We start from the raw sequence: 13,105 nt of genomic DNA, 5'->3' as shown, positions 1-13,105 counted from the left end.
CATGACTTTCTTAAAATTATTTTTCAAGGCTCCCTAAGTGTTTTCAAGTTAAGTAGGCTACCTAAATATTTCCAAGCAACTAAAAATCATGCAGCATCCTTCCTATTGTGCAGGGAAAACAAAGTTAGCTGCCTACCCCAATTGTAGGCTCAGTGAAAACAAACAGTAAAACACACACTTCAGTCTGAGCAAGACACATGCTTACGGGTGCAATCTCAAAAAACACATCGGGTACCTACAACTGAGGTGTAAACATCAAAGATCCCAACTCAATCAAGATGACTCCAGGACGTTGATCACAGGAAACCTCCATGTCCTGTTCCATCAGCGGGGTCCCAGGACTCAGCCCCCCATCTCCCAAGCAATTGCTGAAACCATATAGTGCTACCAAAGGTGGCACCACTACTGTCACTTCTTTTTCCAGGCCAATTTACAACTACTATGCTTTGTAACTCTGTTCAACACCACAAGTATTGTTACCTGTTCACTAGTTAGGCTCTTCCTATGTTCCAAAGGAGAGCCTAACAGCAACTTTGCTTCACAGCTGGATTGCAAGAGAGCCGAGAGATCAGCATCAAGCTCCACGGGCATGTTCACACATGCAAGGAAGCTCAAATTCAGGCACCAGGAACATCTCCGGCACAAAACAGCTACCACATGACAGAGACTTACAGTATGTTTTATAGATTCCCGGATACCAGCCTGAACAGAAGCACACAGACCCCAGCAGTCCCACTGTAGATGTTTAGAAAGGTGCTCTGAGCCACGCTTTAAACAGATCCGACAAGGTCATACAGTAACGCAGCCAAGGAACCAGGCTGGTAAGGCTGGAGCCCCAATGGCTATTCTTACACTCCAATTACACAGTTCTTCCTATGTAATTTGCAGTGACCCAGAGTTGGTATTATCAAGATAAACATTATTATTGGGAGGCTTAAAAGCTCATCAACTCCATTCTGAATAAACACACTGTGCCTAGCAACTACTTTAATTCTCAGACATATCCTCCTTTTGCGGTGTCAGTTTTAGCAGCTCAGAGCTCACGTGGCAGCTGACGGCATAGCCCCTCCAGCCATCCATTTACACTCCTTGGCAGCATTTCAGAAGCCAGGACAACCCGAGTTTGCGGTACGTATGAAGAGATTGACTGACCTGATTGATGGAGTTGGCAGCACAGGACGCCAGCCCAGTTCCAAGGGAGGCGAGCAGGAAACAGGTCAGGTCAAAAGGGACTGGGGCCATGGCAAAGCCAGCAGATGTGGTGCTTACAACCAGAGCTGCAACACAAGTGAGAGTACAGTTCAAGGCATCAACAAGAAACCGTCTCCTTTCTACATACCACTAGAATTACAGGTTTCAAATCCTGTAAGAATCCTTGTGCAGATTAACTTTTTACTCTTTTTATGGATCAGAGTAGCTCCAGGAACTGCGTACAATTAATACTCTACATAAAGAAGGCAAAGATGAGAAAGACAACTGTCAGAGAAAGCCAGAAGCATCAGCACATTAGTAGAAGAGGTAAGAATAAAAGTTACGTCTCTGTATTCCCTATTTCATGAATTTGCTACTGGATCAGACTGCCTCACGCAACATGTACAGGGGAGGCATTAGTTCCAGTAACTCACACGCCATTGCAAAGTCTAATACGGAAGAAAAACAGTAAGAAAAATCTCAAATTGAGAAATACGCATTGTATCAAATTATTGCAGGAACCTAAGCAGTGCAGAAAGTCAAAGAAATTGAGGACACATAGGCTACAGCTGGCGAAGCTGGTAACTTCACTGTGCAAGTATTTGCTCCCACTGGTCCCATTTGACAGGCTCACTTCAGGCAGAAGGTATAATCACATCATCACATGGACCTAGCAACAGTCAAAGGCCTCAAAATTTGAGCGTATTAGTGAAAATCCATTTTGTCATCCAAAATTATAACTTTAGTACAGAACTGCAAATAATTTTGTAATTACCCAAATAACGGGTCTTATGAACCTCACTTTTGGCAAGAAATAACACCTGAAAAATTTCTTATACTATAAAAGTCAGCACATTTACAGAATATCTTGCTCATGACCTTGAACCTCACATTCTACAATTAATAGCTATTGAACAGAAAGTATTTAAATAATATTTTGCATGTAATTACATGTTCCAGATCTCAGCTAGCTCAAATCAAAGAATCCAAATGTTCTTATCTCCCTGATTCCTACAAAATCTCCTGTTTGTCTGAAGTTAAATGACAAATAAATAACTTTTGCTGACTGAAAATATCTGGATTATCTACTAAGCAGTGTTACTTGAGATGAAAAACTAAATGTCATGGCAGAGACCTGCCAGCAAGGATGCACATGCAAAGTGCTAATTTTAAGAACTGTGCCTAAGAACCTTAGGATTTAATTCTAAAAAGACAGCGAAGAAAACTTGCTGCTCATCAAAACTTTCCTCTAAGTACTAAAATCTATTGATAGCTGAATATTATGACTAGAAACTTGAATTACTTAGCCCTGTTATGGATTCACAGGATGTGAGTGCGCTGCGTCAGGTGCTCTGCCCGACGCCAAGTCCTCGGGCTTTGATTCCCCAGGACAGTACCTGGCTCTCGCTGCAGCCCCTTCAGCTACTTCTAAAATACAATGAGTCTACGATGCAGCCTTATTCCTCTGAGGAGCTGTGAAATAACCACAGATTCTGTAACCCCATCAGACAAACTAACAGACATGAAGGTACTGATCACTTCTGAAAGACTGGACCTCATTTATTACATAAATACCACAGCATCTTAGTTTCAAAACTCTTGGATCCTTCTTTTCACAAGAAAATATGAAATGCCTTGCTTTACAACTGATGGAGTTAAACACACAGAAAAGATGATGGCAAAACAGTGGCGTTTGCATTTCTGAGAGTGATTACATTCATTTTTTTGCATAATAAATTACACGTTCACTTCTAGACAAGAATTTAATTAAAACTTATCTTAGAGAGCACTTTCCACCAATTTATTATGGGAAAACACCAACTCACTTACCGAAGAAGAAAGGTGGAGCAGATTGGCAAACAGTCAGTGTAACATTACCATTACACTGACCTCAAAGAAATTCTAATACTGTACAGCTACAGCACTAATTAAAGTCCCCATTGATTTCTCCAGATTAATTTCAGTCAGTCATTTCAGCGTGACTTATCAGGATCTCATTAAAAAAGGCTGTAGTACATCCTCTCGCTTATCCCACTGAAACAGGTATTTTTAGTTGTTGGGGCAGCGCTCTGAGCACAAGGCATTCCCGACTTGTCTCATCGCCCAGCAATTCAAATGCAACACGTTAAGAGTAAATACGAAAACGTTCCCTTTGGATTGGGAAGTTTATTTTCTTTTACTTTGGAAGCAATAATTTACTCTTTTCCTTTCCTCATGGAGGAAAAGTATATTTAATTGAGATCACATCAAGGGAATGAGGTCATTGACTCTGTTTGTTTTTTAATCCCTGTTAGTTTAGTGCTTTAGGGGCCAAATTAACTTCACCTTATTGCATAATAGATGGAATTGATCCTTTCAAGATTTGTTGATGAGAGGTGGCATTATATGTGCTCTTCAAAAAGAAGCCCAGATTTAAACTTATGATCTCAGCCTAAACCTAATTTTCAGTCTTTCAAACATCTTTAGCTTTAACAAAAATTAACAGGGGACATTTGTCTCCCATTTCAACGTAAATGAAAAAGAAAATGCTAATGGACTGGTGACAGAAAGAGAGAATTATGACGTTTCTAGCATAAAAACACATTCAAAAAGTCTACAGCATACAGTATTCCTTACATTCCTCTTCGGCTTCACCGTAACGTGATCTGCCTTTATAAATCCCTGTATTTGCATTTATAGCATGTGAATTACTATGCCATATTTTATTTACCTCCTATTAAAAAGTAGCCAAGCCAAAATAAAAGTGTAGAACGCCAAAGCAAACCAATTCAGCTTGAGATTTCCCTTCTACTCCTGTACTGATGATACATCAGTACAGACGAAAGGGCAGAAGCAAATGCATTTCTACTTTAATTTAAGAAACAATTTCACTGTTTTACTACAAATGTTTTACACTCCTTAAAGGAAACCAGCGTTCCAAAAGCTGATGGAATTTTCCTTCCAGAGTTTTCACACTTCGGCTTCTGGAAAGCTAAATGTAGCATCGGTGTTAGTGCTATAGATCTGACCAATGTTTCCTTTATAAACTTCAATTTGTTTGGGTGTAAGCATATTTAAGTTTTGTGGCAGATTATAACCTGTACGCTAAAGAAGGCCAAACTCCCAAAGCAAACTTAAATTTGGGATAATAATTTGAAACAAGCCTTTGCATCGTATCATATAAAATCCAAGTGCAATATTACGAACAGAGCAGATAATCTCTTTTTACCATCGAACAATTTTAAAATGCTTTGCAAAAAATAAACTACTATTGTAGTTTATTTCATTAGTTTTCCTTGTCGCATGGAAAACAAATTGCCAGAAAGCTACAATGATTAAGCTTTGTTTCTTTGATAGAATAATAGTTACTGTTTTAATAATCACAAAATAAGAACTACTTTGACAGTCGTACAAAATATATTTAGAATTGAGAATAAATGTAGACTAGTAATAATCTAAACAATATATACCAATAAATCTTTGTCAAAGTTTCTGGCTATATTAAAGCTGCCATTTAAAGAATAAATGCCATAATAAACGCCATTATTCCAGAATAAAGTGGAAACATACTGGAACTCCATTAAAGCAAACAGATTTTTTTACTAGCTGTTACTAGATTTTTTTCAGCCTACAAACACAACATAGGCACCTTATTTAGTTATTGTTGCTCCATTACATAGTGGTTTGGTAACACTCAAGAGTCATTATGCAAAGCTGCATATCCATCATCTTCATTTTACAAACACGCAACAGACACAGAGATGAAGCAGCATGTTCATGATCACACCGTAAGTCAGCGGCAAATATCTCAGGCTTCCGATATCCAGTTGAACACTTTTGTGCTAGAGGATCGCTAACACACAGACACAAATTCACAGGTAAGCAATACATCCAATAGATTCCAGTTGTTTCCTAATAAACAAGATATGTCCTCTTTTAAGAAAATAATTCTATGAAAAACCACTCAATTTTAGTCTCCAAAACTGAAAATGCTCATAAATCATCCCATGTGTCCACTTTGCAAAACTTAAACATAGGTCAGTAAGCCCATGACGCAGAAACCACACACAATTTTGTAGCTGGTAGTCTTTACTCCTAGGTTTTTGTCCAACATCGGCTGGCAACAACACAGTAATTCAGATTGGAAGGGATCTCGGGCAATCATCAAGTCCAACCTCATGCTCAAAGCAGGGTCAACGCTGAATTCGGGTCAGGTCCCTCAGGGCTTTGTCGTCTCCAAGGACAGAAATTTCACATCATGTCTGGGCAACCTGCTCCAAAGTTTGACTGTCCTCATGGAGAAACTTTTCTTTTTCCTCTTATGTCAAGCCAGAGCTTCCCGTTTCAATTTCTGAAACATGTTTTCTCTGTGCAAAGATTTACATATTTAAAAAAAAGAGGTTTGAAAATGAAAGCATAGATGCTTCAAAATCTCTCTTTAAAAGAATTTTGGCACCTGATTGGAGAATGTCCACATCCCCCTTTCTGTGGAAGGAGCTATTAGTGATCAGATGGCATCAAAATGATATGTAAATCTTTTCCTTAAAAACAAACATCCAACAAACTTATGGGCCTCCCCAGAGAACTGATTATATCAGTCTTGCGATTCTGTCCGTAACATGCACATAACACTTTGGTAAGAAAAAAGCGCAATAGGTTTGATTCTGATCTGACCATGGTAAACCCTGGAACGACTCTATTAAAGATGACTAATTACTCCAGATTTACAGACATGCAAGCACCTCAGGCTGGCCTATTTTAGCTCTAAGGTATAGACCATGACAAAACCAGAGGTAATTTACTCTCAAGTCTTACATAACGTTAATAGGATTCTGGACTGAACTCTCCAAGAGCTAGATATAACCAAACACCTCGCATCCTGAATGAGAGAAACACAGCAAAATATAAGCTTACTTTGAGAAAGTTTCCAGATTTCTCAGTGTTTGGAGAAACAGCAACATAAAGTGAAGCAAAGGAGGGTTTCTGTTAGACACAGAGACACTTTTCAGCAGTAAGGGCAGTAACACACTGCTGCAGACCGCCCAGGGAAGCTGCATATTCCCTGGTTGGTTTTAAGAAAGGACAAAGCAACATCAAGTCAGGAATGATATACCTAAAGGTGATCCTGCCTTGGGAAAAACAGATGGATGACTTCCTGCAGTGTCCCTTTGAGGTCCCTGTCATTCTGCATGGATACTGCACACTCTGAACCAAAGCAAGATACCACGTGCAGAAGGCACTCTGGTGAGATCTGAAACAAAGTCTTCAGTAATCAGAACCTAAAAGCTACGCTCATCACGCTTTAACGGATTGACTATTAAAATGTACTTGGAAGAAAATACTACCAAAACTCTAAAACACCTTTTAAGAGCTGGGAAAATAAAAGCGCCTTGCAGCGAGATGCCATAAAAGAATATAAAGACTTTGGGGGAGAGACTGTGACTTTGCATATGATCCCTGGGTAAAAAACCAACCAGTTAATACACAATTGTGAATAAAAAAAGAATTTTCAGACAAATTAATACATTTGTGAGACAAATAAAATTGTTAACTACTATACTAAAACACAGGATAAAGGAAGTGTAGATAAGTGTTTGAAACATATGGGCTCTAGGATGACTCTCTAAAGGACATCCGTGTTACAGTAGCCTGGAGTCAGGACTCAACTCTTCCAGGCACAGTAAAGACGGAGATTTACTAAAGACACAGACCCTTCCTCAATGTGCTTGGAAGTTAGGTTAAATATTCTACAGCTGTTTAGAAACCAGCAGTTAATTTACATCTGACCCAAGTTGATACATCCACTTCTCAGGTGCTACAAAAGGTGCTATACATCTAGCTGGTCGACCTCACCAAAAGACCAACGTGCGAGATATCCTTTACCACAGGAGCAACACTGCAAAAATCTTTTCAAATCACAGAGAGATATCTAATGAGAATACTCAGCGTTTTTCATATCATGCCTTCATCACACTTCCCCCAAATTAAAAACTGAAGTTTAATTTCCCTGTGGTTTTGCATATAGCTCATCTTAGTTTTCAGCTGTGATCACTGAGGAAAACATCACTTAAATGTAAACCTGAAGTCAAATATAAGATGACAACCTGAAATTCTTAATGTGTTTGCCTTATAAATTATTAGCATTTCCTCCTATTACCATACCTTCACATCTCCCTCTCCTATTTTCAGCTACACATGAACTTTAGGATGAGGTTGGAAACAAAGACATTTATAATTCTGAAAACTTAATCAGACAGATGCATTAGCTTCCAAGCGCCTGGATGGTAAGACACAGCTGTTCAGAGAGCGGCCAGAGAACACCACAGAGAAGGGACAGGACGGAAACTGAACACAAAAAGGTAGATTATGCGACAAGTAATTAAAAGTTCCCTAATTGTTTTCTATGGCAAAAGAATATAAACAAAAATCTTTTCCTGTTGGTAAGGCAGAGCTTCTAATGGCAGAGACACAAGAGCTGCAGTTTACATGAAGCAGGAGGGTATGGTAATAGCTAAACTCATTTCCTTTCAAAGGTGAATTACAGTTCAGAATACAAACAAACATTCTCTTTACTTCAGCAGTGGGAAAAGAAAAGGGCATAAGGAAGTCCCATTTTAGCATAATGCAGAGTTTGTTTTTTTGTTATTTCATACTCTAAAAAGTATAAATAAAGAGTCCGCCAAAAATAACACACAGGATATGAGATCTATCAGAACTTCATGGGTGAAAGGAACTGAGTTGTGTGTCATTTGTAACTTAAAAACTGACCTCAGAGAATTTATTTTTCTTTAAAAAAGTAAAATCAAAGAACTACACCACCATATTCTTTACAGAATACATAATTTGTCTAAATGATTACACAAGCTGAAAAAAAGCTAATTGTTTCCTCACTCCGCACATTACACCCACTATTTTTCCTGCTCCCGTCTCCTACGCTATCCTATGACCAATAAAGACAACAACAGAACTCCCCTCCTACAAACCCCTCTTCACCCAGCTTACTCTTTTACACTTTCTACTTCCAATAAAATCTCCCCATCCCAGGTCATCTTCCCCACCAAATCCATAAAGATCACACAAGAGGAGAGGTTAAGGTTTTTTCTATATCTCTAGACCTTCTCAACAGGTTACAAAGCTTACTACCCTTACCTTGGACTAAGCACAGCACAGCTCAAAACACAGACTCATGCAAAACAACAGTCCTGAAGGGAACGAAATTCTGTAATCTTTGCCTTCTACAGGTTTCAGGTAATACACTATTTAAAATCAGACCAGTCCTTGCTTGACTGTCAATATTGCCTTTTGCATTTAAAAAACCGAGAGTCTACTAGAAGCTGTTGAAAAGTTTCACAGCAACACTGAGGCCACACAAAAAAAGTATCACATAAAATTATTTTCTCCAGAAAAAGACACTCTTTCATCTTGCTGCAGTTCTTGAAACTCCCATTTTGAGGAGCATCAGGAATACTCGGATGTGGTACTAACACTGAGCTTACCCCTAAGGAATATCAGCAAACATAAGAACATACATTTCCAGTGTTTAAAACAACACTTCATTTTCTCTCTCTCTGGTCACTTAATCATGGCATTTTAACTTTTCATTTCTGGATCTATTGAGATTTTTAAAATTTAATTCTATCTCAATAACTAGCACAGCTGTCAAGTTCACATAAAAAAGCCACCTAAATAAAATCACCTCATTGAAAATATGCCAGAAGAGCTAATTGTTCGCATAGCATCTATCCACAGTGAGCCCACCAGAAACAAAATATTACCAAAACTGAACAGCATGGGGGAGAAAAAGGCAAGACCTGCATTATGCAGAAAGAAAGAGGCAGCAATCGTTGAGGTTGTATGTGCCACAAAGCTGTTGCAAATCTGAAGTACGCTAGTCCTGGTAACTGCTGAATGCGCTAGTAAGAGTTTTATATACCGAAATTTGAAATTACCAAGGCTAATACAGAAGTGTCATGGTAAAGTATCAAAAGAGATGCTTTTCATCCCCCCAAGTCTACTAACCCAAATCGTTACCAGCCCAAAATAAACATCTTGAGGTTTTTAAAAAATAATGAGGAAGAACATTTGGACATACAGACAAGATCAATTTTGTCAAGTCTGAAACATGAGATGTCTCATCAACACTAAGAACTGTAAGGCTTTTTAAGAGAGAAAAATTTAAGTGACCATTGTACAGTGTATGTGGTGAATACAACTTTTCCATGGAGAAACAAACAATGAAAACATTTATACTGCAAGACAAAAAGTTTCAAAAAGTAAACTGAATTCAAGATTTTTATTATAATAAGTTGTTATGGCAAAGAACAACAGTTTTATGGTCAAGAATTTACCTCACCCACTGGAGAGAGCACCACAGTAGGCACCTAGGAAATTATATTTCTGTTCCTGGCCCCGACACAGACAAGCTGTAAAGCTTTGGTCAGATCATTAGAGTTTCCTTAGACATAAAAGTATATACAGCATAACTATAAATTACTTCTTTGCCAATAGGTAAAGTATTACTATTAGAACAAGGGAACATGTAGTTAGGGTACAAAGCAATTGCTTAACAAACTGGTGGTTTGAAGATAGAACACTATCAATGACTAGAAAAGTAAATTATACCTCGTTTCAGAAAACTTAAGCAGTGACACTCCAACATTTTCCTTTACAAGATAGGAAATTATTCAGATTATCTTTTGTTGGTACTTTTAATATTAATTTGTATTAAATTACTAAAGTGAAAGGTAAGTAGATAAGATAGAACATTGGTAAACTTAAGCAAGATAACTTTAAATACTTGATACAAGGCTTGTAAATTCACTTTCTAACCCAGTTTCACTGTGTTTTTCGTACTAACACTTCCTTATGATTCCCAAAAGCCAGCTGGCGATATGATGCAAACTCCTCCTCACCATTTTAAAACAAAATGCGCAAAAGTGAAAAAAAAGGACTAGTAGTACCTGTAAGCTTAATTTTCGACAAGCGTGCCAAAATTCCTGGCAAATCATCCAGCCGCAGCTTCATCTCTTTCCATTGTCTGTCTTCTTTGGATTCTGCCCTTACTGGTGTGACTGAGTCGTCAGTTTCTGCAGCTGACTTCATTTCTCTCAACTCCTTTCTGCTTGATGTCTCAGACAAAGGTTGATGAACAGGTGAAATTCGTCTAATCTCGTGTATAATCTTTTTATCTTGATCCAATTGCTGAAGCTCGCGAAAAGGAAATGCCACTGAATCTGATTTAGGTTTGGCTCGTTGGCTGAGGTCTTTGTTGTATTGCGTTACATACTAAACAGAATGAGAAATGTTAAGATGAATAATTAAGAAGATATTTATGTCCATTTCAGGTTATTACCGACATCAATATTATTGCTGTATTATTCTTATTGTTAGGAGAATTACTTCCTAGGATGATATGACTGAGTTAGCCTGAATTTCAAACACTTATTTCACATGCAAAAAAAGCTTCTGAAGTTGGACAAGATATTACAAAAGCAGCTTTTCAACTCGCATCTGCATCAGTAATTTTTACTGAAACTTGAAGAATTACTTCTGGATAAAACTACTTCCTCCTCTGTAGCTTCAAGAGTAAACTCTATTCATATTCAAAACCATCAGATAATATAGTCTAATTTACCGATCAATTAATCTCTAAATAAAGAGGCACATGCATGCCCATAACAACTCCAGTCTCCAAAAATAAGGACTAAACTTCTTACACCTTTAAGATATGAAAAAATATCAGAAAAATGCCAGAAAATGCAATCTACCTCCTATGATACAAACCCATCTCAACATTAGGCTGTTACTATTTATGCCAAGCTTTATGCTAATTAACCAGATAACAATTTTCAACAGTTCAAATGAACACATACTGAACACAAAGTTAGGAGACAGTTGTTTCCTCTCTTTTAGAACTCTTTCCTATTCTGTGTTTTATCCTGTAAAAGAGCATTTAGCTTCTCCTACCTTTCTATTTTCTTTCCTAAAATATTCTGCATATTTCAAGCACAAGAGACAGGCATAAGAAGAGTGAGCTTTCAACTAAACATTGTTTAAAGTACGCATTGATAATTATAATGAGGAAGAGAGATAGGAAACTCTGAATGAGTGATGTGAATAGATCAAAAAGAATTTGAGAAGTGCTGGTGACCCGCAGAAAGAGGGAAGAAGGGACGAGACCCCCATCTCTTCCTTCGTACAGGTCTGAAGCTCAAAAATACCAACAGATGTACACGCTCCTTGCAGTCAAAGCAGTCATTAGGTGTAAGATTTAATCTTATCCATATTTCACAGATAAAGCTACAAAGCACAATGAACAGGGCACAACTCTTTTACTACCATCCTCTCACATGCTATGCAACTGTTCAAAGAAGAAGATACAGTTTCAAGGGTTTGAATGATAATTACAGCTCTTTTAATACCCAAGGCTAACAGCACACTATAGAAGGCAGCCCATTAAGTTAACGAGCTCAGCAGTTTTGATTCAAATTAACTGATTAACTCTTCAGTCAGAACACACTACCTCCACAAGTGAGTTCCATCTACCACTTGTATGACTCCCAACCAAGATCTGACTTTCTTATTAGCACTTTGACAAATAACAACTTTAGAAATCATTTCATTTCACATTTCTCAACATCAGCACTTCACCTCAAAGGCACAGAAAGCCCCCATCGAGTAGAGGACACACTGCAGCGCAAGGCATTGCCCTTGCTACACCAGGTTTCCTCCAACCCCAAATGTTTTAGATGCCAAGCGCTTAACTCTGATGCAGTGCAGAAAAGGAAACGCTTGGAATTGCCTGAGCTTGGCTGATAAGCAGGACAAAATGAATTAAAGAATGAGAAACATGGGATAGCTACACTCCCTGACTTACCATTCGTTTGAGAAAGGTAAAGTACTGAAATGTAATCAATCTGTCATTGGCTACATGCCATAGATGCACAAACCGGCATGGTAGCTGCCGTATTCCAGTGTTCTTCAGATGCCAGACAAATAATCCTATTTAAAGGGGGAAAAAAAAAAAAAGAGAACATCAGATTCCAGTTCCTTCCCTGCGGCCGAGCTTGCCCCTCATCCAGAGCCCAGTGTCTGCTGCCAGCCGCGACCCCCCAGCTAACGGGAACCAGGGCAGCTCGGCGGGGAGGAACACGTTTGCAGGCTCCAGGGGAAAGCACTGAAGCGTAGGCTTGCCCTAACGGTTTGGGGGTTTTCCTCCACATCTCTCAGCTCCCCTGAGATGCACTTTCAGTTTATTGATCAATCGCTATCTCTACATGCTACCGACAAAAGTACCTCGGCCGAACGGCACAGGAAGCACTGAAAGGAAGCAGCGGACATAGAGTAGCACCAAAGTCAAGCGCATCGAAAGGGCACTCCTGTGAGACACGGCACCTACATCCCCACGCAGACAGGTATATACGGACACCCCGCTGTATATCACCGTACAGAGCAGCCCCAGGGTCAGCCCGGCCCCAGCCCTGCCCGCCCCACCGGCCTCGCAGAGCACCAGGCGCGACCCCCCTCCACCCCCAGGCCCCACCGGGGTCTCGCTGCCCCTCGGACGACGGTACCTGCCAGCGCCCGGGGCGGGCTGCAGCGGCGGGCAGCACTCATAGCCGCGGCGCTGCTCCCGCCGCCTTCTCCCCTCACCGCCAGGGCGCCGCCATCTTGCCCGGTATGACCTCTAAACGCCTTCCGGGTCGGCGCTTCCGGCGGGGCGGGGCGGGTGTCAGTGGGTGAGGCGGGGGCCGGGCCGGCGCTGGGGCCTGTGGGGCGGCGGCGTGAGGAGCCTTTGGCCCCGCTGGGCCCCGGCCGAGCCTGCCGCCTCCTGCTCCCCGTGGGTTTGTAGCAGCGGGGGAGGAGCGCCTCACGGCCCCTGGGCGGCTGGGTTGTGTGTGGGGCGGGAATCCGGCGGGGATGTGACCGAGTGTGG

At 40.2% G+C, this 13,105-nt stretch overlaps 1 protein-coding gene across 1 annotated transcript in view; it reads right to left on the bottom strand.

The window, feature by feature from the left end:
- The window catches only part of COX10 (cytochrome c oxidase assembly factor heme A:farnesyltransferase COX10), a 104,434-nt gene extending 91,557 nt beyond the window's left edge, over positions 1 to 12,877 (bottom strand). Inside the window, exons 1-4 of the mRNA XM_075771076.1 lie at positions 12,744 to 12,877; positions 12,047 to 12,171; positions 10,131 to 10,455; positions 1,153 to 1,277 (exon numbers count right to left, since the gene is read on the bottom strand). Coding sequence (XP_075627191.1) covers positions 1,153 to 1,277; positions 10,131 to 10,455; positions 12,047 to 12,171; positions 12,744 to 12,786 — 618 coding nt within the window. The 5' untranslated portion in view covers positions 12,787 to 12,877. The remainder of the gene's footprint in view (positions 1 to 1,152; positions 1,278 to 10,130; positions 10,456 to 12,046; positions 12,172 to 12,743) is intronic.
- Between the last annotated feature and the right edge of the window lie 228 nt (positions 12,878 to 13,105).

The sequence above is a fragment of the Balearica regulorum genome, chromosome 18, assembly GCF_011004875.1.
Source record: "Balearica regulorum gibbericeps isolate bBalReg1 chromosome 18, bBalReg1.pri, whole genome shotgun sequence".
Classification (NCBI taxonomy): Eukaryota; Metazoa; Chordata; class Aves; order Gruiformes; family Gruidae; genus Balearica; species Balearica regulorum.
This window is presented reverse-complemented; position numbering and strand designations above follow the sequence as displayed.